Here is a 26,698-nt window from a genome sequence, read left to right as displayed (position 1 = left end):
CATGCTGGGAGACGGCACGAAAATTCACTTGAATGATTTAGCTTTATTTAATTTTGCGGAGTTTCAAACGGCTCGCCCGCTCTCGCTCCAGGTGTTCCGTGTAATCGAATGTATCATATATTGGACCACGGACGTTTCCGTTGGATGCGTTAGGCTTGAACCCGTCAGGCAGCGTCGCGGCCGCCTGTGACGTCATTGGTAACCCCTGTCGTTGCAGAGTCCAGCCTGGACGAGCCTGTGAGGCGGACGTCTGCGCCTGGCCGCCTGGCCCGGGGGCCGGCGCTGCGCCGGTGTGACCGGCTCGGCGCCGGCTGGGCCCGCCGACGACCGCGCCCGCGTGACTGGCGGTGTTTCCGTGCTCCGTGCCGGGCCGGTGGCGCCGCGTCACCCAGCCCGGCCGCAGAGACCGCTCGTCCACCGCCGGTGGCGGCGGCAGGGGGGGGGGGGGGGCGCGGGGGGGCAGGTGACGGTCCGGTGCGTGCTGGTCTTCCGCGGCCCCGGCTGCCGCCGGTGGTGTGATATCGGGGAGCGTTCGGCGGATTGTTGGCCGTGCTGGCGCCGGCCACGCAGTCGCCACCATGGTGTCCGTGTGGTCACGCGGTTATGTTGTGACTATTGTCTCCGTGTTCACGGATGGGGCCGCGAGCGGCATCAAGTCAGAGTCACGCCGACCTGACCCCAGCCCTGCGGTGGGTGACCAAGGCCATTGTTGGCTGAAAGCGATGAACATCGAGTTAGTCGGTGTCGGGATCCTTCTCTCGCCGTTTTAGGTCAGACCGCACAGCGCTGCGCCGCCATGCTGCCGGACGCCGCCGGCCGCTGCCCGACAGTGACGTAAGCGGGCTGACCACGGCTGGTGCTCTGCCCTGTGCTTGGTCGGCCCCGCCCCGTAAGGTTGTGATACTCGAGTCGTGTAGCGATAGCTGGTATGTTGCGCGTCTACGTGTCGTCCCTCGCACCGCCCGCGCCTTCGCAGCTGTGGAGGTCGCTCAGTTTTCCGGGCCGCTCGGCCGTGTTTTCATGTGACCTCTCGCAGCGCCGCACTCTCTCCTCTCAGGGCGCGCCCGCCTCAGGGTGTCGGGCGCCGCCGCGCCACGGGAGCCTTGCGATAAGTGGCACCCGAGACAGGGCATTGGCTCGGTTCTCACACACATGTCCACGTTACTCATGAAGCACGTTTTCTCTCCCCGATCTCGGCTTAGGGGCGGCACCACGCGCTGGATGGCGCGCATGGCTGCGACGCGCCCTCTTGATGCATACCCGGAGTGGGCTGCGTGGCGTGGGGCGCATCCCGCCTGCACGGCCCGTGCTTTGTTCGTGTTTTACGCACAGATTGTCAATGTACTGTACACATGCATGTGAAACAGGCGAGTCGAGCCGAGCGCGTGTGTGCTGTCGCCGCTGCCGGGCCCGGCGGGCGAAGCGCCGCGCGGAGGAACGGTCCCGCGGCGGGCGTCCGCAGAGCGCGGTCGCGGCGTGGTGAAAACCCATGTCAGCCGGGGCTATCCAGAGCTGCCGTGCAGTGCGAGCTTAGCAAGACGGTCAGCCTCCCACGGCCGGAGAGACGGACTCCGACCAGACAGGGAGTTTGATGCGCGCGTGCTAACCTCCGGCCTCGCGAGGCAGATTGCGGCACCGCGGCCAGAACATGACGACAGGAAGGCCATGCTTCGGGCCTGAACCGCGCTAAGCGCGGCGGCGCACCGCCTTCCCAGGCGTGACCGATCCCAGGGCCCCGCGGTGCCTTCAGGCATTGGGTGTTTTGACGGCGTTAAGATGCGGCTAAATGTTCCCTGAGTGCTGTGCGCGGGATTATATGTGAAGTCGCAGCCCAGAATACCTTTTTTGTTAAAGCGTGTGGTGTAAAACTTGGGATTGACGGACAAAAGACGTCACAAAGCCACGCCTACCACACGTTTTTGGGTCCACTGTCGTGGCGCATTTGCGGGTATTTCGTGCGTTACATCTATTCGTACCTGTTGACCCAACGACAAGCGTCTGCATACCTCTATTTCGACCCGTTGCCTAGCATACATAGTCCGATCGAAGCCGATTATGTTGCCCAGGGACACTGGAGCACGGCAGCGCAAGCACGATATCACAAGCGCCAATGTATATAAAATAGACTCTGTTACCAACAGTAAACTGAACAGTTATCAATCAAACGTGCGGTGTGATCAAGGAACACAGGCGAACTGAGATCTCACACACACAACGGAGCACGTGAACCAGTGACCCGGCCGCCATTGCACATTTTATACTTCACCGCGAGAACGACACGTGTAGCGCCACACCCATTCGGCCGGGGTGGAACGCTCGCTTCCTAGAATCTTGTCAGTCCAGACACACCACTTGACCCGCAGGTGAATAAGTGCGGTCTGTGACAAGTGAGTTCGGTGGCCCCGCGTGCTGCCGGTAGTCGGGAGTGCGGACCAGACACAAGGCGTCCGTTGCGACGCATCCATTAACTGCCCACAGAGTTAGAACGCGAGTAGTCGTTGGAAGACGTGGAGGCCCGCTTCTCCTGGAAAAAGGTGGCGGCATATTAGAGTTCCATCCAATGCTATCTCAAGTTCAGACCGGCCTCGCGGTTTGACGACACCAGCCCTACAGCATGACAGGACCCGCCAAAAAATGATGTTTTGATGACTTTCGAGACATATTCGAAGCGCATTTAGGTACATCAACGGAAATTGGGCCTGGCTCGTGTGATGTAAGAGCTCGTGTGGTGACGATCGGAACCATCAACTCTGCCCGCCTTACGAGCCAGAGACCACGCGTCAGGAGCGCGCTCCCCGCCGCTAAGGCAGGAGTCGGCACATACCCGCTTCTGCTGGGCAGCGTGCAGGGGCATGCCCAGATCGGTAAGGTGGGGCGGCGGGGAGCCGGCCGTGGCACGCGCGATCAGCACCATGCACTCATCCAGCGTGCGTATGAACGTGTCGCACGTGGGGCCCAGCAGCGAGGTGGCCTCCTCCAGTTGCTGAAACGCGCCGGGGTCGGCGTCAGCTGGCTGCCGCACACGCCAGTCTTCCGTGCGGCGGGCGAAAGCCCGTCACAGGCCGCAAATTTGTGGTGCAGAGTATTTGTTGATCTTCGAGGTGGCATCCGACGTGCCAGCCGCAAGGTCTCTTACAACGAGTTTTCTGTCATATCTATCACATCTATCCAGCAGTCCAGCCCCGAAATTTTGAGCTAGCTGGATTTCAGTAGGTTCCCTTTTGACCGGCTTCCTCAATGCACGGCAACGGTATCTGTTCGTGGCATGCTCAGATGCCACCAGGAGTGTGACCGCCCCTGCAGGCACGGCAACGGTATCTGTTCGAGACATGTTCAGATGACACCAGGAGTGTAACCGCTACTGCAGGCACGGCAACGGTACCTGTTCGTGGCATGTTCAGGGGCCACTAGGAGTGTGACCGCCACTGCAGGCACGACAACGGTATCTGTTCGTGGCATGTTCAGATGCCACCAGGAGTGTGACTGCTACTGCAAGAGCCTGCCTTCCGTGAGGGGGCGACCGTCACACAGCGCCGAGGCCCGGGCCGACCGTGCTGACCTGCAGCTGGGGTCCGTCCGGGTCGGAGGCCGCCGTCTTCACCTGGTGCGCCTGCTGCATCAGCAGGTCACAGTACAGCCGCAGCTCGGACTTCTTGGTGCGCACGTTATCAGTGCCGGTGTCGCCTGTGGGGCGCGGCAGGCTAAAGCGCGGGACGGGCCGACTACCGTGCCCTCCTTCCCCCCCCCCCCCCACACACACACACACGCCGCACATCAAGCGTGGATCGGGGGTTGGGAGACCTCGTCTTGTCAATTCACATCCCTTACTGTTAGCATATGTGCTGCACAGTGTCAGCCATATATTCGCTATGCCTCCTCCCGGGATGTAACCATCGTGTACGGGTGGGAGGGGGGCAGGGAGCGACCCATTGCCTCAGGTACCCAAGCCGAGATTTGCACCAATTATCGGCGATTTCGAAAAAAACTTAGTTCATATTCACCTTCACAGATTTTTGGATAAATTTTGGCACTGCCCTCCCATCCTACCAACCACGCACCTGGCCTCCTTCCACCGCGCTAGGTCGGCATCCGTCATACCAAACGATTGCACCATCTAAGCACACCAAACGGCCGCACATCCGACCACATCAAACGATTGCATCACCAGCACTCGCGAGTCAGCGCGTCCCTGGTTACGCTCGCCGGTCACGGCGCCCGCCGGCTGAGCCGTACCTGAGGACTGGCGACCGGTGCGGGCCTTGCCAGCGGCCTGCTTGGCGCACCCCAGAGCGATCAGCCACTGCTGGCGCTGCTGCGCCGAGCCGGCGCGCAGGTAGTAGTGCTGCTCGGACGGGATGGTCAGGTCGAGCCGCGTGCTGTCCGTGGCGTGCACGCCGATGTCGCACACGGACACCTTGATGGAGCCCTTGCTGCCCTTGGAGACATCCTCCTTGGACTGGTAGTAGGACAGGATGCCATCTTCCAGGATGAACCAACGTGGCTGCCACCCTGTACCAGAAGGGCAGAAAAGCATGAGTCATCAGCACTTGTAGCTGTAACCACGTACATGCACTGCTGATGAAGAGACTGAGCAATACTACATTGTTATTGCATGCATATTGATCCACTTCTGGATGAGTGCCCCAGAAGTTTTGAGCTATCAACAAATGCCCACCACAGCTCATGTCTGAGGCACCTGAGCAAGATGGATTATGCAGGAAATTAAGCAAGTATTAAATTGTGGATTTGTGACTTGTCTGTCAGCAAAACAAAACAGTATATTCACCATTAATAGCTGAGACAGCATGCACTGTAGGCTGTGGGACAGTAATCAATAACATTTTTCAAATTGAAGATACATGAGGAAACAAAACTGTAATGCATCAGCATAATTATCATAAGATGATTTCTGCTGTAACAAGTCTGCAAAATACTTACTTACCATTCCAATAGTTTGTCCATTTGTGCAATATACCCTCCATTTTCACCAGTTATGTTTCCTCTTCCCCATCCATGCTTTGCAAGACTTCAGTGCATATCAGTAGGGAGAACAAAATTATAGTCCTTGCTTTCTCATTAAAATGAGAAATGCTGGTGCTTGTAATCTCTATGGAGATATTTAAAAGACAAAGAAAGATGAAGCCTGGAATAGACATTTGAATTGAAACAAAATGTTTGACCTACTGAATACCATGTAGCCTATCCAATATGCACAAATATTTCTCACATAGTGCATATGCATTCAGAATGCTCTGGAATTCATGTTAAGTTCTTTTGTAAACACCTGCAGGCACCATATCCATGACCAGATGCATCAGGAGCCTGAGGTACTCAAATAAGTGACACCTCACTGAATGGTATTAGCTGGTGCCATCTCATGTTTGTCATGTCATTATTTTCAATGTGGCACCATGATGCACAAAGCACTTGATGCCATATGGAAATGGATGCCTCTCCCCCTGACAGAACACACAGGCACTGCAGGGGATCAAATCCAATATCCCTGGTTTTTCAACTTGTAGCTTCACTAGCTTTGAAGCTTGTAGCTACAAGCTTGCATGATTCATAATAATAATTCACTATGTAGACCATTACCAGTTGAGATGAGAACCTGCCAGTTTCGAAGCATGTCAACTGTCTGGCACTTGGCCCATTGCCAGGACATCTAGTAATGGGAAAATGGGTTTGAGTTGTTCCTTCTCAAATTCATCCAAATTCAAGCAGCATAATTAAGATACCCAACAACATTTGGTCACTGTTAAATCCAGGTTAAGAATACAGGTATGAGACGGCATAGTAGGCTTGCCAGGAGTGGGATTTCCCTTCCATGTTGTCATTTTGCAAACCCTCTTCTTATATTATATTTCCACGGGTTTTCCATTATATTCAATCACAGTAAGCAGTGCTTATGAAAGACATAAGCATTGCACATACTGCAAAAGACAATGACCTTTATGAAAGCAGCTTTAATGCAACTAGCATGTTGAATAATGTGATGGCCGACTATCACTGTCCATCCCTTGTTTTTTCAGGTGCATGGGTGTTATCTAGAGCACATGCTAGCTGGATCGCAGCTCCTATTTTGTGAACATCCGCTTTTGAATTTTGCAAAACAGGCACTCGTCACACCAATCAAAAATGTACTGAAATTCAATACGTCTGAAGCTGAACATACCTCAAATTGCCGGCCGTATCCATCGCCTGCAGAAACTGACAAGGTGGCAAGTGAACCTGGCGCAGCTCTCCGGATCGCCTGCGTCGTACGTCAGCTGATGATGGCCCTCAAGGTTACTTATTTATTAGAATTTTTACGAAAGGAGTCCGATTCAAATGAAAAAGGTCCCCGAGTCCTCCTGTGCACCACGTGAACGATGCATATTATACTTCTTTTTCGTCCTCACCTGACACGTTACGTTGCATTGAAAACTTGTCAATGCCCGTCCAGCTAGTTCGAAACCGCACTATCGAGCGCTGAAAACAGCGAAGTCCCAAACCGCAAGGCCCTTATTGTTATGCAAAATATGTTCTTGCGGATCACACAAGGAACACTGCGCACATCAATTTTGGCACCTGAAGCCATTGACCTATACAAGTCTAGACAGTCTACTGCCATTGGCGCGGCGACCGGCCGGTTGTTCCCAGGTCAATGCCTGAAGCAGATGTTTTCATTATGCCTCTAGCCCTCCGACGTATTGAGTACGCTACACATAAGTTGCGTCACGCAGATAGGACAAAATGCCAGTCACCCAGCATTTACCTCCTCACATATATTGCCACGAATTCACCAGGCATACTTGGGACGGCGGAACGTCGTTTGGACCTCACAATAGCGTCTCAAGACATCGTGCTTTTTTGCCATAGTTTAAATAATGTCCTAAGCGAGCCCACGTGTCGCCTGATTTTGTAGTACCCACTGGCAGCTGTCACCTCGAAAAGCTCTATTTCTTTTTGTTGACTAAACGCACCGTGACAACAACCACGTACAACAAAAATTCAATCCCATGATCGCAAAGAATCCGCACTGTCGCTTTATTTATACCATTGGCTCGGGGGCTGAAAACCACACCGGGTGTGCGCTACCCTGTAACACGTATGACTCACAAAATGACATGACAATGAAATGACATTTCATGACACAATACCAGAAATTGGCCATCAGTCAACCATGCAGACTGTTTAGAAGAAAAGTATTAGCACGTCTTCGAATCGGACACACAAATCTTTCACATACTTATTTAAAACACCCTCGTCCCCTCTGCCAACCGTGTCATCGTCCCCTTTTATTTAAACATATTTTGTTTCAATGTGTTCAAAAATGATAAGAAATGAGCTCATCAAAACTGATAATGTGCTTTGTTTAAGCATGTATTGTTTAAATGTGGCTAGTTTCAACAGCAGCGAAAGGCATAAGAAGCATATTGTCGTCACCAAAACGTTGCGTTGCCGTAAAAAGTTATCTTAGGTAATGACCATCAACATCTTCTTGTCTTTTGTTCAATTTTCTTAGACGTGCTGATATGCTTCAAGGACTGTGACGGGTTATCACCTTCATTGTGCTATTTCTTTCTTCAATCACATCTCAAGATTGATTTGAAAGAACCCTCCCAAAGGCGCGAAATGGTGCGAACGGCCCGAAACGCCTCAAACCAAATAAAGTAAAGTCAAGTCAAAGTGTCATTAATCATCGAGGCAACTCGACCCACTCCCCGGCTACGCCCGATTGGCAAAACCTGTCTTGATATAGAGTGGTTGCTCCTATAGCGGCTTGGCCGGGGTTCGGGCGTGGCACGTGGCGGAAGGGTCGTTGTAAGCCCATCGGTTTTGTCCGGGCGCACCGAAAATGGGACCGATGCCAAAGTCGGCTAGCAACTGTTAGAAACCGTGCCAGATCTCGGCAACACGTGGTTGGAGCGATAAACACGCTTAGGTGAATAACTGAACGGGGAATCGCCTGGCGTGATATTTGCAGTAGTACGTGTTTTATGTCACGCGCACAGACACGGCCAAGATGGATCTGCCCGGTTTTTGGCCGCTTACATGTTTTTTGCCATAGCTTAGCAGCTAGAACATGTAGAGGTGCTAATCCAATTTCAAAACGTCGATCGACGTACAATCGTCAATTCATGTGACCAATACGAGTTTGTGCGGCGGACGGTTGTGCCGATAGCCATCGGACGGGTCGGAAATGTCAGAGTTTCGACAGGTCGGAACTGTCGGCGTTTCGACAGGTCGGAACTGTCGGTGCCGAGTACATCACGCTGTTGCCGAAACTAGCCAGGATCGTGGCGAAATCTACACCATCGGCTGCATTGATTCATTGCCTGTATTCACCGTGATTTTATTCGTCAGTCTGCGCACTGTCACGTTCATGCGTAATATTTACCTAAAGAGTTCCAGTTTCACATTTTCGCGCAATCAAGACGCCACCGGTTGGTCGCCCAGCCGCTGGTGACCAGTATTTTAAACAATGCGACGGAACGCGCGCGCGCCGCATGTTGCCTGCGTCTGGCAGCCGCCATCCATTCATTCATTCGTTCGTTCGTTCGTTCGTTGCAGCGAGAAAAATGAACCGTAGTAGCCATCAAATGCATTATTCGAACTCCTTGCTTCGACAAATACCAGATAAAATAAATGCATTGGGTTACGCATAAATTGCAACAGGTGCGATAATAGGGCCATATAAATGCAGTAATTTTTTCAGCGAAGCTCACCGCCGCGGCAAACTGCACTCCCATTGGCTACTCGGGGTGTGTTTTGAAGCCATTCAAAAGTCTGAATATAGACATATGATACTATGTAACACAGACACATTGCAGTAACATTGACTGGTAGCAGTGGTGAAATCAAGTAGATTTGACATTTGCAGTGGTATGAAGTGCTGTTTTCTTGCACTTTTTGAGCGCGTAACGCTCGTAGCATAGCACTCCAACCGCAGTGAATATCTGGAAAGCAGAATTTAAAAGCTGAACAATCGCTGACTTTGTCTAAGTAAGCAGATCGCGCGTTCATCGCAGAAGAATGCCTCAAATGATGGTTCCTAATCATTACTTTGCACCACTTTCTTATGCCTCATCAGCTTCGACGTATGCCCAGCTGACGCGAGCCGGCAAGTGCTGTGGCAACGACTACCTCAGGTACGATTTAATGCTATCTTCATTGGCTTACGATCGCTTCTTGACACAAACGAAATGGGGTTCTTCGGGCATTTGTAATAGCCACCTCCAAGCATGCAAATGCGTATAAAGAGGGCGAGAGTGGTGTGGGCTATCGCCCACCGATATCTTTGAAAGTTGCAAGCGATAATCCCATGATGCTGCACGAAAAACAAACACATGGGCTAAGTTTGTTTCCCACGACCCGCCTTCGTCCCTGGTAGCCAGTACAACACACCCTGTCCTCGGCAGGCATCCCAGGAGCCAGGGGCCAGGGGTCGGCCAGGGAATGCCATGAATGGCGTTGAATTATCGCAGAACAATACAAACACGAATCGTCCATAGAAGCTCCGTCGCTTAACGGAGCAAGCCCGCATGTACTTGCGTGAACCTTTTGGTGATATCTTTATCGATTGACAGCGTTTGGTCCGTGCGGCGGCCAACCCAGCCAGGCATGTGTTTATCGCACCCACGTGTCGGGGCACTGGCTTTCGGCGCGTGTTTGGCCCTGGGCGGACGAACCGCGGGGAAGCAGGCACAGAGGGCCCCCACCCGGTGACAGCAGAGCGTTACCAGAGTTCAAGCACGCTGCGCAGGCCGGGTCGTCCGCAGTCCCTCTCGCCGCCCAAGTCATGGCTCTGGTGCGCGCGTGCCGTGCTCTGTCGGTGCCGACGCTGGCGCGCCGCGCGCTGACGGTGGCGCCCCGCCGGCAGCTCACCTCCGTCTCCGCCGAGACGCCCATTGGCGTCGTCGGTGTCGGAAATGTCGGTGAGGATGTCCGCCTCTATAATCGTTTGGTCGTGACGTTGGCAATCCTGTGACCGACAAAGCAGTGAGCCGCCGGCACCGTGGTTTACTCAATGTGTGCGCGCATCCATCAGTGCAAGCATGAATGAAATCAGCGTGAGTTTCTGGATAGCTTAATGCCTTATTTCGTTAAGAATCCGGCTCGATTATCTCCAGGTCCAATCATCCACTAATCACGCTATACAGAGAAATGCGTGCTGACAAATGGGTTGATGCGTCTGTCATTGTTCCTGGACCCAGTGGTATTGTGTTCCCACACGTGGCCTTTGGTCGTTGCAGAATTACGTAACAGAACAGTTCATCCAACTGTTAAGTGAAACATGAAAGGTATGAATCAGTATGAGGTAACAAAGACAGTTACTTCGTACTTATTCAGAATATGAAAATCATATTACTAAACACGGACAGACTGAATCACCTGGCCTCCAACGAAAACATCATGAGAAGTATGTTTTGGTTATTGAATCAACCCCACGCGTAGTCTGCCTGAGATATCACATCATCGATTTCCCAGAAGGAACAGAAAATTTATCATTTCAACCAACATCTTTTCGATCTCGATAAACCCTGAGCAACTGAGATGTTTGTGCCCTCGTTCTCCGGAAAGGCTGCGCGTAGCGTGCCTGCGGACCGATGGGGCGGCGCTGCTGCCCAACAGGGACAGCAGCTGAGAACGCCTCAGGGCGGAGTTGCCGTCTGGTGAGGTCCCGCGCGGCAAGCTGCACCGCGCGTCTTTTTAGAACATCTAGCGCGGTAATACGGGCCCAGTCAGTCCTCCGCGCAAAACCTTGGCCCCGCTATGAGAAGGGTTGCATTGTCGGCCTCGTTTAAGATAAAACTAAATTTAGGCTGCTGGTCCGAAACTTTGCCTGGATATAACAACATTAAAGGGCGAGACAGAACAAAGATGCATAATACAAAAAAAGGAATTAAGTATTAGCCGTTTTCATGAATAGGCACGGTGTAAGGTTTTTGAAAGCTTTTAAAAGCTTTTCACCCTTAATTTTCTAGCCAACCATCTTAAATCAACGGTTATCAGCTTAAGATGCTTCGCAGAGATTAAGACATATTTGTACAGACCTTTAATTAAATAAAATTGCGGTTAGCTGGCTGCAAGCCAGATCATGCTTTTATGGACAGTACAGCGCCAGATTCTTATCCGCCGAAACCTTTCAAAACTTATTAAAAACATTTGGTGGCATCTCTTACACAGACCTGACAAAACAAACTCCTGTATCATCGTAGCGTCCCTGGCCTCAGGGTGCCGACAGTGGTGTGGTTAACGCATCTGCAGTATCCACCGCACGTCTGGGAAACAAGGGGTTCAGGATTCAATTCCCCACGGTGCCCGCCCCTCTTGCCCGCTTGAGAGGCAGGCGACGCTATATAGCCTCAGCAGCAGAGTGCGTCGTAAAGTTCCAATAGCGATAATGACGACACGGCCTTGTTCATTACTATGTAGAACTTACTTCAGCACACACAGATGCTGCTTACAGTTCTTACTGAGCTAACAGTTCTTGCTGAACTTAACATGATTCAAGATGAATGATCCTTGAGCACAATGATCCTTAAACCCCGCCTTGCTTCACACGCCATCGATGTAAACAACAGCACTGTTCTAAAAAGCATAGGATATTGACTATTGCGCTCCGATTGGTGGAGGTGTTATGCTGATTGGTCCCATGGGCTCGGCGCATTGGTTGTCTGCAGCCAATTTGGGTGATTTTGAGCGTTTTCAGTGACTTTTGACCTAAACCAGTCGCCATATTCTGCCAAGGATAGGATACCGACTATGCTGCATCGATTGGTGAAGGCTTTCGATGTTGATGGGTGCCATAGGCTTGGAGCATGGGGTTGTCTGCGACTTAATTTTTCCAGTTTGGAGTATTTTTGGCGGCATTTGACGTGACTCAAGTTTACCATACTCTGGACAGGGTTATCGACCAAGCGGCATCGAATGGTGGAGGTTTGGTGTCGATCGGTGCTATAAGCTCGGGGCATGGGGTTCAACGGATTTTGGTCGGCCGCTTAGTCCCTTCCACAAGATTGGGGCAACCGGCATCCAACACCCTCGCCCGATGCATATCGCTGATTGCCAGGCCTAGTATTTTCGTAGAATTTGGTGAACTAAATGCATGGGCTGAAGAAATGCCTGTAAAGGGTTTCATTTGATAAAACAGACTTGTGCTTGGTTGGATACGTGTGGTCTACCTAATGCATGCTAATGGAATCGCATGAAAACCACATTTTACTTGTGAGAGTGTATAGTAAATAATAAGACTTTGAAAAAAAAAACATTTTACAGCTTTTCAATACACCATTTCATCGTGAAAATGGCTACTGTATGCTACATCTTCCGACACATTTTTAGTGGCAATCAATATGCATTGCACCCTAATATGCCCCCCCCCCAAATATGCACCCTAAATTTGATGCCGTAATGCTATGAACAGAAATGACATTACAATGTAAGTATCCCTGTGTCATACTTGCCCTCATGAGCTTATAATAAAGCTTCATCTTTGCAGGATTATTGGAGCGTAAGGGGAAAAATCGGCAAAAAAGAAGAAGAAAAATGAGATGTGCCTGCAACTTTCCACAGTAAAACCCAAAAGGATAGTGATTCGGAAACCGCTATACGTTTAAAGGAGTAGATATACACAACAAATTTGTAATGACATTCATCCAAGCAAACAAAACATTTTTATTCTAAAAATAAGCTCTCCCCACGTCCCGCCCTCCAAACACGAACAACAGAAAACTAGAACGCTTCCACTTTTACGCCCCGTCTCTGTAGACTTAAGCGATGCACAAAGCACCATCGTCGTTAAGTTGTTTTGAGAACGGCATATTCAGGGGATTTTATGGATTTCTGTTCGCTGATGGTCAAAGCGTGGCGAATCGTGTGCTTCACCACAGGGAGATCGGGCGTTTTCTTGTTGTCCCGTCGTCAAACCCGTCATAGTCTGCGGGAAGCGTCCGGACGGTCATACTTGACGCCTGTCACGGAGTTGGGCACTGGCGAATGAAACGACTGGAAGACGATCGGCATTACGTGCGAGGCTGGTGCTCTGTGAGCCAGCTAAGGTCGTTTCATTGATGTGAACAAGGGGCGAGTGAAGGGATGAGCGAAAACTTAATAAAGGAAAGATTCCAAACTAATTATGTTTGTAAGCGTTATTGCTTGTAGATAATCTGATAACATTCTTCAGGGGCCAGCTTATGAGATGACGCCCACCCATGACAAATAACGTGATAAAACATTGGTTAAATCAGTCGACACAATGAAGGGTGCGGTAGTAGCCTGACTTGCATTTACCACCTTTTCTGCGTTAATGAATTGAGCCGCTTCGCAGAGATTAGGATGCATCAGGCAAGAGGTAATACTGGATGCCTGAAATTTAGCGTAACTTGTTAGCTATGAGTAGTACCAATTTCTAACCGTAAAATGCACAATGTTTGTGGGTCCCTGAATTCCATCGCTCCACCACCGGAGAGCTTTCTATTGCTTCAGGGTTTTGCAAACTCTCATCCGCTTATCCACGGACGGTCTCTATCTTAATGTTTTTCGCCATCATCACTGCTTGAGAACTTGATGAACTCCTCCGCCTTGACTATCTCCTCTGTTTTGAGAACTTAATAAACTCCTCCGCAGAGATTGGGATGTGTCGACAACGGGTACTACTGGACGCCGGGAATTTCGGAACATCGTTTTTAACTATGAGTAACACGAATTTCTTATCGCAAAATGTGCATCGTAGGTCCCATAATTCCATCGCTCTACGGCCGGAGAGCTGATACAGTTGGAGAGCTCTACGGCCGGTCGCCAGTGTTGTTGCAACACCTGCGACCTGGCAGCCACCAGCGCGATTTATCGACTGAGCGGTAAGCGGCGGTAGACACCTGGGCGACTGAATGGCGAGGGACCACAGACACCTAGGCGACTGGTCAGGCGTGCTATACACAGAGGCTCCTTCGCTTCGTTGAAACTTACTGTCGAGAGCTTTGGCCGGATCTCCGAGTCGCGAGTGCTGACAGACATGGGTATTAACTCACCGACTGGTCATGTAAACAGCTGACATGTGCACTGACTCGTGCCCTTCAAAAATAATCACCTCAGGGCCAAAGCAGCTTCTGGGCTTCGGTAGACTCTCAGGCGTGCTGAGGTCATTTGCCGACCAAATCACGCGGAAGGTGCATCAGTGCACTGATATTTGGGCAGAACATTCGGTCCTCGCCTTCAGTGTTTCGCAACTCTCATCCGCTTATCTACGGACGGTCTTTATTTTAATGCCTTTAACCACTAATGCACAGAACGTCTGCTGTGCAATGTGCTCCGCTGTGGAAGGGGAAGTCACGCCAAGGACGCCACAAGTTGTGGACCTCCTTCATAGCTGACAGGACAGAGAGTGTATCTACAAGTGAAGGAGGTGGACGGCAGACCAGTGATGCATCATGATCTCTCTCTCTCTCTCTCTCTCTCTCTCTCTCTCTCTCTCTCTCTCTCTCTCTCTCCTCTCTCTCTCTCTCTCTCTCTCTCTCTCTCTCTCTCTCTCTCTCTCTCTCTCTCCCTCTCTCTCTCTCTCTCTCTCTCTCTCTCTCTCTCTCTCTCTCTTTTCGTTTGCAAAACAATAGCTGCCCTTGTGTTAGTAACGCCAAACGGCTACCGCGCTGTGGTCTTTACCCGTGTTGCAGCCAGTTTGATTTTACCAGCAGGACAGCGTTTCCGTTTCGTGATGTCACATGCATTCACTGACAGGCTCGTACCGGTGCATTCCATGCACTGTCAAGCGGTCTTTCCCCACGATAGCGACAAATCCTGACTGGGTGCATTGAAGTCCAGACCTGGCCTAGCCCTGAATGCCTGGCGTGTCCTTTGATGCGTCCATCAGGTGTCGAGGATCGTGCCGCCCATCGATTAGACGCATCGGCCCTGTCCGACGTGCTTCTTTCGTTCCTCGCCCACACGCGTCCGCACACGGCAGCAGGACGATCCTGAAGACGGCGCCAGTGTGCCGTCGTCTTCCAAAGAGGCTGTGTGTGCGGCGGTCCTCTGCCGGCGAACCGAAGGCCTGCCGCCGTCACACGGACATGGAGCACTTCGGCGGCCTGGTCTCTGTGGGCGCCAGCTGGTCCGTGACGCCCCTCAGTGGTCAGGTGGTGGATGAGGAGCTCCGCGTCACGGCCATCCACGGCCCGCCGTACATCGGCGTTTACCCGCATCCCGATGGCTCGTACAAGTGCGACGGCTACCTCTACGACCTGTGGCAGATCATGGCGCACAGTCTACATCTCCGCTACAAGATGGCGACTCTTCTGACTGGTGGCTACGACAGCAGGGACACAAATGGCACGTGGCTGGGGATGGCGGCGAACTAGCCTATCGTCGTGCTGATGTAGCCTTAACGTGGATCAGAATCAGAAGGGATCGCGCGATCGTGTTCGACCACCTAGACGCCGCGCCGGTGGATCACGACGAGTACACGTACCACGCGCGCCGGGGCTCCCGAGGTTTCCCGCAGATTGGACCGAACATGCTCGACTCTCTGCTGAAGCTGCTGCACGCTGACGTCTGGTGGGTGCTGCTGGTCTCGCTGCTGGTGGTGTCCGTGGTGCTCCACGTCTCGCTGTGCTTCAACCAAGGACGGGTGTAGAGTCGCGGCATGATGAAGGACATGACCTGGGGCTGGTGCCTGCTCTGCAGCTTCATGACGTCGGTGGGGCAGGGCTGGGCGAGCACTCCCCGCTCTCTGGCCGCCCGCACCGCCGTGATTTCCAGCTGGCTGCTGGGCATCCTCACCTACGTCAACTACACTGCCAACCTGATCTCGCATTTGACCGCCATCACCGTGGACCGACCCATCAGCAGCCTGCGGGAGTTCTCCGGACATCCGGGCTGGATCCCAGCCACAGAGTCAGCGTTGGGCATTACCAATGACTGGGAGACGAGCAGTAACAAGTACGAGCGTGGGCTATTCTATCGCATCGCATCCCGAGAACGTTTCATCGAGCTGCGCTTGGCGGGAGAGAGCGGTCGGCGGGTCCTCGATCCTCGAGTCATGAGTTACATCGACATCAACAGGCCCTTCTGCACATTCGGCGCCAACGCATGTGACCTGATACCGCTGCAAGAGACGTCACTGCGTCAGGTCACAAGAGACGCATGTGACCTGATACCGCTGCAAGAGACGTCACACGTCACAGACGTCACTGCGGAGGAAGGAAATCTGCATGGCAATAGGAAAGGACAGAAACCGACTGCGAAAAGCCATCAAGCATCCCGTGCAAAAGATGCAAGAGGTTGGCATCGTTTCTCGCTTGAAACAGTATCGGCTGATATTTGGTCAGGATAAGTGTAGCTCTCCAACGGACTTCAAGTCGCTGTCCATTAGAAATCTGCTTGCTGTGTTGATCCGAACACCTTTGGCTGTGGCGTCCAGCACAGCTGTTTTCTCAGCCGAGTGTCTTTGGTCTCGGGTGCGTGCCAAACAAAGCAATCGGCAGAAGGTCTGGGCGGCGCCGGCGCATCGCAAGATACGCCCCTCCCCCGCGGCACTCAAGAGCGAATTAGAGCTACTGCTGCAATTTTACTCCGATGTAGAGGGTTGAAAAAATGCGTGACGCTGAATTTTTTCCCGATACGTGGTTTTGGGTTTGCCACCTATGAGTTCGTGCTGCTGACTTTGCACTGTAACGTGCACTTGATAAAAGAATTAGCATCAGCCGGGGAAAACAACTGCGTATGTGTTGGAAAGGGATCGTCAACTTTTGTTGGGATGTTGGATCAACAGCGACTAGAAGTCATCAACCATGCGATCCGGGATTTGCGAAGTACTGGCATCATTAAACTTGCCAAATCGTTGCCAGTGCTCGGGCAGGAGCACTGCTGGTGTTTAGCACTCCTGTAACACTGCCAATCGGATGGTTGCTGGCCGTGTTGGTTCCACTGCCTCTGGCAGTCGCCTCTGGCATGACCATCGATCGCTTCCCTGAAAAAGTGCTTTTGGACTCTTTTTCTAAGAGAGCACGCCACTCTTCGTCACGCTCTCTTTTCATGGAGTGCCAGGGCGGAGGTCACATAAGCGTTCAGAGGCGATCACCGGGGTTTGAGCTTGGGTTCCCACGTGGCAGCCGAAGGCTCTCACCACTCCGCCATGACGTCCCCTGCGTCCCGTCTCGGTGCAGACATCGCAGCAAGATGCGTTTCAGAGCTGGACGGCCTCGCGCATCATAGCACCTGTACTTATCTGTGATACATCACAGCATCTTCTGCCCAAGTACACAGTGTTCACCCGCTGACTGCAAGGGTGCGGGACGGATAGGTTTAGGAAAGCAAGGTGTGCTTGATATTTCAGCGGTTGCTAGTTTATATATAAGATAGCACTAATAGCCTAATTCCTCGTATGATAACCAGGAGAATGGAATGACAGATCTTGAACTACATTTTAGATGTAAAGGTGTCATGCATATATGTAGAAATGCATCTATGTCTCCACTTCTCTGGTTTCTACGAGGCATTAAGCTTCTAGTGCCGTCTTATGTATATGCGTAATGTTCTTCGCAAATACACTTAGCAACTGACAGCTACTAGTTCCTGTCATGTAGACATGCGTGCGCACCTTCGTTCATATGCTGACGATGCCGTTCATAAGACGTTGTTGCCATGAACATCTGCTGTGTTTTGCTAACGAGCTGAAAAGATTTACAGGTCTCATACCCCAACCTGGAAGCTATTTTATTCCTTTAAAACCACAATTATTCTACTGTTATCCCACGGTTAACAATTATGTAACTGCAATCGACACATCGCAACCTATTGCACCTGTAGCACAAAGCTACTGCATCTTTAGCGTAGAGCTAGCTACCAGCCGCTGCACCTAACCCACGGAGCTACTGCACCTAAAGCGTAGAGCTACTGCACATTTTTTATAGCCCAGAGCTACTGTATCCGCGCGTTCGCACCGCGGCTGGTAGATGGTTGGCTGTGTGTTGGGTTCCCCAGCTCTGTAACGGACTGCCACCAGCCTTGACGTGCTGGGAGCTGAACTCGTTAACAGGGAACTGGATATCGTTTTTAAAACAGAACGGTGCGAGGTAGAGCGTTAATTGACTGATATCTTTGATATATCTATTTTATGATTTTATACATTATATGCTGTGCCACCTACATATTCACTAATAGCGTGGCATGTTCCGTTTTCCCCTTTTATCCCGAGTGTTGGCAGCGTAAATTGCATTCTCGTGTGTTCTTTCAGCCTCTGCCACGCTGCTCCACTATTTGACGCTGGACTGAGAATAGCCACGCTCCGTGTGAACTCGCCATGTCTGTAAAATAAACAGACAATCTTGGGACCATCTCGTGTGCTGTCATGAGTTCAGTTTGAATACAGCTGATCACGCGTTTCGGCGCAGCTCGGCCTCGACCCCAGGCAGCTGGCCTTGCGGTTCCTGCTCTCTAACCGCTCCTTTATATGATACCAAAAGGGTTCTGGAAGGGAGTGGAGGGTGGGGGTGCGTCGTTGCCCACGGGTTGGTGTTCCCGGAAACCGGACTCCTACGGCACTGTCGTTCCCGAAACACTGCTTTCTGATGACATTGGCAGCGATTTACATGTCGCACAGAGTTGCTAGCTCAAATTCGCGATGGATGTGTGCTTTGCTATTAACCACATTTAAGCAATTTGGTGAGCGATCTTCTGCAGGCAGCCCTGACCCGCTGTCATTCTCAGTGTTCGACAGGTAGCCCGCCGTGGCACTCACGCGCAGCAGGGCGGGCGGGTCCGGAGGCACTCCCAGTCAATAGCCATTGTACGGCTCTATCGTCCATCAACCATTAAGTTCACAGCTATGATGTGTCTACATGCCAATATTAGATGATAAACTATGCTTCCCGCTGCCCTGGCATACAATTCTTTTGAGTAGGGAACATCCTTTATGGCGGGGTTTGCCTCATGCTTTAGCTGGCGTAGAATGGCACGGCTGTACGCTCAGCGCGTATTACTTCTATGTTCGGAAAACAAACGCTTCAGGATGTAGACACTCAGCCTGATGTTCATGTGAAATACTAGGTCAGGCGTTACACTCAGACTACGGTTGCATTCGCGCCGAGAGGACATTATTTGACCCACTCCGAAATGCACGCTGAGTATCGGTAATTGACTTGTACGGCACCCTTTCACGTATACGACTTTGACCGTGCCACCTATTCAGACTTCGTCGCAAACCAGCACAGACGGAGGAACTAAAGTGATATGGATTTACCCGTCCACACACTGCAGGAACACGATGGCACGTGCAGTGACGACGACAGTCTGAGAGGACTCTCGGGTGCTCAGACTCACCTGAGAGAACTCTGCGGTGCTCCAAACGGCAGTGTTCTGCGGGCCCCCGCCACTCAGGCTTTCACAACGAAGCACACACGCACGCACTCAAGCACACCCACTCCTACGCAGCATCTCATTTATCGATACAGATGTGTTTCAAATGGCGTCCTCGTGGACATAAAGTGGTTTGCGAAGAACGAAAGTACCATACCAGCAATCCATTCTGGCGTTCTTTTACCACAGTGAAAGCGCCTCATCTGCGAGCAGTCTATGCAGTTAAATGGAACAATAATCGCGATAGTGGTCATATCAGCGTGTGCGGTCCTCCTCCAGACATACCACTGAGGTTTGCTACCAATAATATTCATGGCAACGGCAGTCGAACGTCCCAAAGTCTCCGGTACACGCACCCGCGCGCACGGCTCGCGCGGAGCGCGGGCGCAAATGAAGCCAATCGCACGGCTCACGCGGAGCGCAGGCACAAATGGAGCCAATCGCACGGCTCGCGCGGAGCGCGGGCGCAAATGACACAATCGCTCGCAGGTGGGGTTGGGGCTTGTTGATCCATGTTTACACGATGCCAATCCGCACTCAGCGGTGACAAACAGAATGTCTGCACATAGATACTGACACATATCACAAAGATTTCGCTCCAGCTTATCAATGACAGGGCCAATCAATAGTACATGTGGAGGTAGTAACTCCTTTAGCAGCTATACTTGCTGTGCTCGGTGTTCGCAATTAAATGCGGGAGCCATTCATGACGCTAAGAGTCACGTATCTTTGCACATCAAGGAATACCTCCACGCATCACCGAAGGCTTGCCACGTTTTTATGTGTCTCTGAGTTGGGCGCAATGCCTGGAGGACAACTTGCGTCTGTCACCGTTTTGACGGCAGTTTTTTCGGGCTATCTGATCAGCGGTGTGCTCGGAGACACCTGCCACCCCTGACATGCGATCGTCATCAGATTCCCCAATGCCCTTTCCCCAAGGTTTCCAACGGTGTGACATGCTGAACCGTCTCTCAGCCTTCTCTGGCTCATCGCCGGAAAGAAATGGTATATGTTGGACAGGCAGCCGGATGTCGGCTAACTGCACCTCACGTGCACGCGGAGTGGTCCCGCTCGACCTGCGGTGTTTTTGCCCTTCGTGCGAGTTTGAAAACATGGACATTTCTCGTGCACATGATGACTTCATCGGTCTTTAGGTACCAACATACGATAGGAAACATATTGAGCACTGTTTAAACTTAAGTATGTCCTCCGCCTTCTCATGTTACGGGCAGGGCGGAACTACATGTGACTGCATTTGCAGTCATGTGCAATATTGATTGACTATTTGTAATCTGGCCTCTATGTAGAACATTTCGTTCAAGCACAGGCTGTGTTAACTCCTATGCAACTTCGTCGCCGATATTATGATTTTGCTAACGTGTGCCACGTTGTTAGCTTTCTGGCCGGCTTTCATTCTTCTTTCCGTAACCTTTTGCACTATTTCGTCGTCATCATGGCACCAAAAGGTCAGCAAATAAATCGTAAAATCATGAGCTCTGCCTATCACTCATGATGTGTCTTGGATCACTTTACATAGGTTCTGATATGCCAATTAAATTTTCAGCGATCCCAAGAGACCAAATCAAGGTCGTGCATGCACGAAACGTAGACACATGAACCAGTTCCAAAGTCTTTGACTCAAGCATTTATACCTAAATTTCTTAAGCTGCCCACTCCCATGCAACATATCGTCTGCAGGCAAAGCATTCCTACCTACAATACACGACAATAGCCAATGACAATGGAAATGTATGCTGTTAGAAATGATTCCAATCCGGATTGACCTTTTTTCGTTTTGTGCGCCCGAGACTAACAGCCCACGTAGCCTTAACAACCCTGCGAATTTTCAATTCTTTCCCGGAACCCGGTGAAAAGTATTTTCTAAGAAATAGAATGGGTACTCATGCTAGAGAGGGTTAACGAATTGTTAACATGCTGCCAATCTGCGTGGATCAACACTTCGCTGGTTAATGTGGGTCAACGCGTTACTGATTAACAAGGGTCAACACGATGCCCATCAAAGCGGATCAACACCTTCGAGAGGAATTCAACTTCGTTCGAGAGCACTCGTGAGATGGCTTGATGGTTAGATTCTAACATTCCACGGTGCTGTATGAGCCTATCATACCGGTCGAGCTTGCAAAGGCGTTACCAGCCGGATCACAGCCAAAGCTTTCACTACAAAGGAGGAAAATGGTGGAGCAGTAAGGTACTTAATAAAGGAAACTCTTTTTTGTACGATGAGCTCGTGTTGACAAATAAAGCTGAACGCTTTGCATTTGCAAGTAAAACAAGATTTCATAATGACGTAGTTTTGATACTCCCTGTATCTTCCTTGCTAATCGAGCCAACGGTAGATTTGGAGAATAATGGCACCTCGGATTGTCCGCACCCTATGTCTTTGGACTTCTACATCGCCCCATGCGTAGTGATTCAGTTTCCTTCATTCAGCTCATGAGGCTGAAGGGATTCTCTGCAAAGCTGGATGCCTGAAAAGATTGGATGTGGCTGTCAGCTTTAAAATCAGGCCAAACCTTACATACACGACATCAAAACAATTTTGTATGAAGTGCTGATAATTTTACCTTTGAAGTCAACTAAAACCCTATCTGCTCAGATCAAAAAGGTTTGCATTAGCACGGTCACCAGCGTAACACTACCCACATCTAGCTGCACACTGTGTCTGGCATTAGCCCACGCGTCACAGCATGCAGGAGTGGACCTAATGTCCTATTCTCCAACCCACTCCGCCATCTCCCCAACTATGTAGGAAACAGTTGGGGAAATCCGAAGAAACGATAGAATTACGAGTATCTGTGGATAACCAACGATCTTTATCTGTCCTACAGCCAACTGACATCGCGAAGTTACACTCCTGACAGCAGGTGTTATCACTGCGCGCTATGTACTTGCCTGACATCGGGATGGCCAGCGGATCGTATAGCCTCCATTTTGTTTAAATATAGGGTCCTGTCATGAAGTTGTAGAGTTGCAAAGCATAGTTCACCAAACCTTCTTTATTAGCATTCAGCCCGAACCGGTGAATTTGCATCCGCTTCGTCTCCCGTTGAGACGTAATTATGGATAGGGTCTTGCTAACGAAGCAATGTGCATCGTTGTTTTGATACTACCTTTTTGTTGCCGTCCAAATTATTTGTTGCAATGCTGCGTTCATGAAACGAACCTTTGCTGCATTGTTAAGCTAGTTCTAATGGTGTAGAAAATCTTGGTAGTCTGGATTTCATCGACTCATATAATTATATTTTCATGAAAATAACTGGAGCGAATCTACTCCAAACTGGGCTTAACCGTTGTTCCGCGGTTAACGAAGCTTGAAACTAGGTTCAGGTAAACATCAGTCGTTTGCACATTTCGAGGAAAAGCTTCGGAGGAAGTAACATGGAATTTTCCAATTATGTGTGGTAGAGCAATAATGGCCTAGGGGTACCAGCTAGCATGGTTTGGTAATCGACTTGAAGTGGAATTACCGCTCGCCTGCACGGGTATTGCCGCCATATTATGATTTGTCCATTGGTTGTGAATATGCTTTACGTGATGGTCTGATTATGAATGGATTTTCACGAATACCGACATCAAAGCATATCACTGTTTGTATGGCGTCGTTTCTATGTCCATTGGTCGCATGTAGCTAGCTGCGGAAAACCCGCTGCTGAACTGTTGCATACAATTACGTCCAACCCAGCCGCTACTATCGATGTTTACCGCTGCTCTGCACACAGGCGATGCCGTCTGCAAGAACCTCCTGCGCAGCGGCTACAAGGTGGCGGCAATGTACGACATTGACCCCCGGCGCGGCGCGGACCTGGACGACCGTATCCCGCGGGCCACCTGTTCCCGCCAGGTGGCGGAACAGTCCGATGTCGTCATCACGTGTGAGTAGCGGGACGCGGGGAGCTTTGCTCTGCGATGTCAGCCGTGAGGCATGGCACCGTTACGCCCCAGCTGCTTCATAATGCGCTTGGGCGTTGAGTAGAAGGGACTCTACGTCACACCAATGGCTGCAGTGACAGAGCCGAAACAGAGCCGACATGATTGGTCTGGCGCACATGGATGTCTCTCCGCGCGGAAAACCATGCGTAGCCAACAGTTAATCTTGAACGGTGAACTGTTGACATGTAAGGAAGACATGCTGTGACAAGACTGTGATGAACAGATCGTTTCAAAAGGGCCGACAGTTACCCCTGCCTGCCCATCACCTAATTGCCAGGAGACCAAGAGCGCTGTCCACGGCGGCACACAGAATGGCGGACCCCTGTCCACGGCGGCACACAGAACGGCGGACCCCTGTCCAGGGTGGCACACAGAACGGCGGACCCCTGTCCACGGCGGCACACAAAACTTCACGTTAATACCGGCAATAGGAACCGAAGCGTTGAATACTGCGGCATACCCAGCCAAGAAATGTGAATTCTACTTGACAAAAAAAATCAAGCATAACCAAACGAGTAAGCAATTCGGAGCGCTTTGTGCGACAAAGGACTTTTTCATCACGTTCACCAGACAGCGCCATTTGTCAAAAGTTAATCCAACTCATATCAATCAAAACTCATCCAATATCTCCTACTCAGTCAAGATTGTCCGGCCTTCCCGAGCCTTAAGCCGGCAGTATTTCAGCCATGCCGCCTGTAGATTGTGCGCAGACGCTTAACATCAGCGTGTCTACACGGCCCGCCTGACACGCTCATGGGAAGAAGATGTTCCAATACATCAGTAAGTCTTAACTGTGTGGGTTTCCAAGGGCGATGGTTTCCATTGGCTAGCCCTTCGTTATGCCGAAGTGATTGGGTCTGTTACCATGTCACCCACGCCGCTGGCGAGACCGCTGACGCCAGAGCCAGACAACGCAGCCGAACAGAGCATAACCAGTAAAGACAGCCAAGAAACATAATGTAATCGTCATAAGATGCCGCAGAAGGTGTCTGGGAGGACGTCCACGAATTACGTTATGTATGGAGGGGTAAGGGTGGGTTTGAGGGAGCGTAATCCGAGCATAAGAAGACCGTGATTTTTGGGGGGAGGGTAACGTGGAGTTCAAGCGCGACCGCAAATCATGTTGAAATCTTGAATAAATAAAGCTTTCAAGCAGCATATCGTTGATCTGCTCCCATGGCAAACAGTTTTTGTGTTTATCTTTCCCACCTTTTCCTTATTTAGCTGTCAAATACACGTTACCTTTATGAGATGTTGCCTTTAACACAGCGCGATCGGAAGAGAGCCCCTTCACCCAACGCAAACAGCTCGTAAGCATGGGAGTGGGGGTTAAAAATGGCCAAAAATGAGTCGCGTAATTTGTGGGTGGGCGTAAAAATGAGTCGGTAAGTGAGTGTAATTGTGAGTGAGTCGCGTGATTTGTGGTTGGAAAAGCAACTATGAGCCAGCGCCAGCGAGAGGGTGTCATGCCGGCTTCGGTGTGAACATCGATAGAAGGGTGGTAAGATCTCAGCATCACCAGCGCAACCGAACTTGAAGTGTTTGGTAAGCACCCGATCCGTTATTTTTCACTTCGGCATTTCTGGACGCAGCACCATGCCTGCTTCGGGGCGATATCATTGTGTGTGCACTCTGGCTCCCTACAACATGTGGAAGTGACAGACCAATAACAGCTTATTCGATTAGCCGATTTGTCAAACAGCTGCGCCACTCCTTGAAAGATATTTGCAATGTAAGTGTGTTGCCACCATATGTCATCATGAATGTTGACAATTGGGCACATCGCAAACGTCTCGATATTCTGACAGCACGCAGCGGAGGTGGTTACGGGCTCAGGGGCACAATGCCATAATGTCGGCGTTGCATCGTCCGCGCGGACTATGCTGCGGTGGTCGCAAAGCGGCCAGCGTTGCCAAGGGCCAGGCCAATGACAACGGCCATTGATAAATAAGGTCATTGATAACCAATGTCAAGTGCAAGACTGTTGTGCCGTTTCGTCACATGGGATACAATAAAACTACTTGATCACTGTCAGGACCAGTAGGCGACCCTTCTCGTTATGTTCTGTTGCAGCGGTACTACGAAGAGCCGGGCCCGTTTGTGCGTGTAGTGACGGACCCGTTTCGTCTGCGCGTGCCGACCTCAGGTCTGCCGAAGCCGGCCCACGTGGAGGCGTCGTACTCGGGCGCCGACGGCCTGCTGGCGGGGCTGCAACACGGTCGCCGTTTGGATCGACCACTAGACCACAGACTATCAGCAGACCATCCAGGTACCACCAGCAGGTAAGCCGAACGGTGGCCGCCCCGGCAGAGGACGGTCAACAGGCCGCCAGCGGGGGCCGATCAGTGTTACCCCCAGCCCCGAGGTACGTTCAGCACTTGGGGTTAGCTGCAGTGAACTGAGTATTTGTCACCGCGACGGGAAGGTTTGCTCCGGAGGTGGTCCTGACAGGCCGCCAGCGAGGGCCGCTCCGTGTTACCCCAACCCCGAGACGTTCAGCACTTGGGGTTAGCTGCAGTGAACTGAGTATTTGTCACCGCGACGGGAAGGTTTGCTCCGGAGGTGGTCCTGACAGGCCGACAGCAGTATGTGAAGTGATGGGCATGGATAACCTTGGTCCTGAAATAGCTACATTGCTATTATTGTAAAAATATATTGATTAAAAATCCAAAAGCAATTTCGGCTTGATTTCCTGCGAAGCTGCAACCACTAGCGAGTACGTAATAGACTTGACTAATGTTTTTTGTTGGTCGGCTGATATTTCTATCACGTCTAAATATCAACCTGCTTTGCTGCCTTCCCTGAAGACCCCCAATGTGTGACCTCTTTTCCTCAGGTGAAGGAGAAAGAGGTGGACATGGTGGAGGCCCCGATCACCGGAGGGCTGTCCGCCCTGCAGACGGGCACCATGGTCACCTTGGGCGGAGACAAAGCCGTCATTGACTTGGTGTCTCCCATACTTTCGGTGAATAACGAACGGATGAAACGCTGGCATGTTACATTTGTTTCGCCAGCAAGCTTATCTGACGTAAATCATTGAAAGTAATCCCGTTGCTGTTTGTTGAGCCTAAGTGCACATCGAGAGTGCGTTTAATTTTGCACCGATTGGCAGCGAATTTGTACTGCACTGGTGTGACACCTGGATACGAAGATCCTGAAATCATCCCCACGCACGTGGCACCTACAAGTAACTTGACAGTTTAATAATGATTTTCTGTATGTAGCCACGCCGTGAGTCGGGTCCACGTCAACTTAAGTCGCCATTTTCCTTGCACATCCGTGGGAAATCAACGAAGACCTCGCCGCGTTTTGATCCGTTCGTGAAATGCGTCGTTGTACTTGCAGGCCAGCTACACCGACCTCATCTACATGGGTCCTGTGGGCTCGGCACTCATCACCAAGGTCATGTCCA

At 51.1% G+C, this 26,698-nt stretch overlaps 2 protein-coding genes across 2 annotated transcripts; one reads left to right on the top strand and one right to left on the bottom strand.

Annotated features, from left to right (window-relative positions):
* Positions 1–1,761: 1,761 nt before the first annotated feature.
* On the bottom strand, positions 1,762–6,236 carry LOC119106888 (pleckstrin homology domain-containing family A member 3). Its single transcript, XM_037230231.1, has 6 exons — positions 6,176–6,236; positions 4,943–5,143; positions 4,234–4,509; positions 3,560–3,684; positions 2,825–2,983; positions 1,762–2,524 (listed from the first exon to the last, which is right to left on the bottom strand). The coding sequence occupies exons 2-6, from the start codon at positions 4,980–4,982 to the stop codon at positions 2,465–2,467; spliced, it is 660 nt and encodes a 219-aa protein (XP_037086126.1). The 5' UTR covers positions 4,983–5,143; positions 6,176–6,236; the 3' UTR covers positions 1,762–2,464.
* A 3,474-nt stretch (positions 6,237–9,710) lies between these two features.
* On the top strand, positions 9,711–26,126 carry LOC119106887 (3-hydroxyisobutyrate dehydrogenase, mitochondrial). Its single transcript, XM_037230229.1, has 4 exons — positions 9,711–9,920; positions 23,076–23,228; positions 25,433–25,568; positions 26,123–26,126. The coding sequence occupies exons 1-4, from the start codon at positions 9,785–9,787 to the stop codon at positions 26,124–26,126; spliced, it is 429 nt and encodes a 142-aa protein (XP_037086124.1). The 5' UTR covers positions 9,711–9,784.
* Positions 26,127–26,698: the final 572 nt, after the last annotated feature.

Source organism: Pollicipes pollicipes, unplaced genomic scaffold (assembly GCF_011947565.3).
Source record: "Pollicipes pollicipes isolate AB1234 unplaced genomic scaffold, Ppol_2.1 Scaffold_6330;HRSCAF=7507_pilon_pilon_pilon, whole genome shotgun sequence".
Classification (NCBI taxonomy): Eukaryota; Metazoa; Arthropoda; class Thecostraca; order Pollicipedomorpha; family Pollicipedidae; genus Pollicipes; species Pollicipes pollicipes.
The sequence above is the reverse complement of the archived record's forward strand: the minus strand, read 5'-3'. Positions and strand labels throughout refer to the sequence as shown.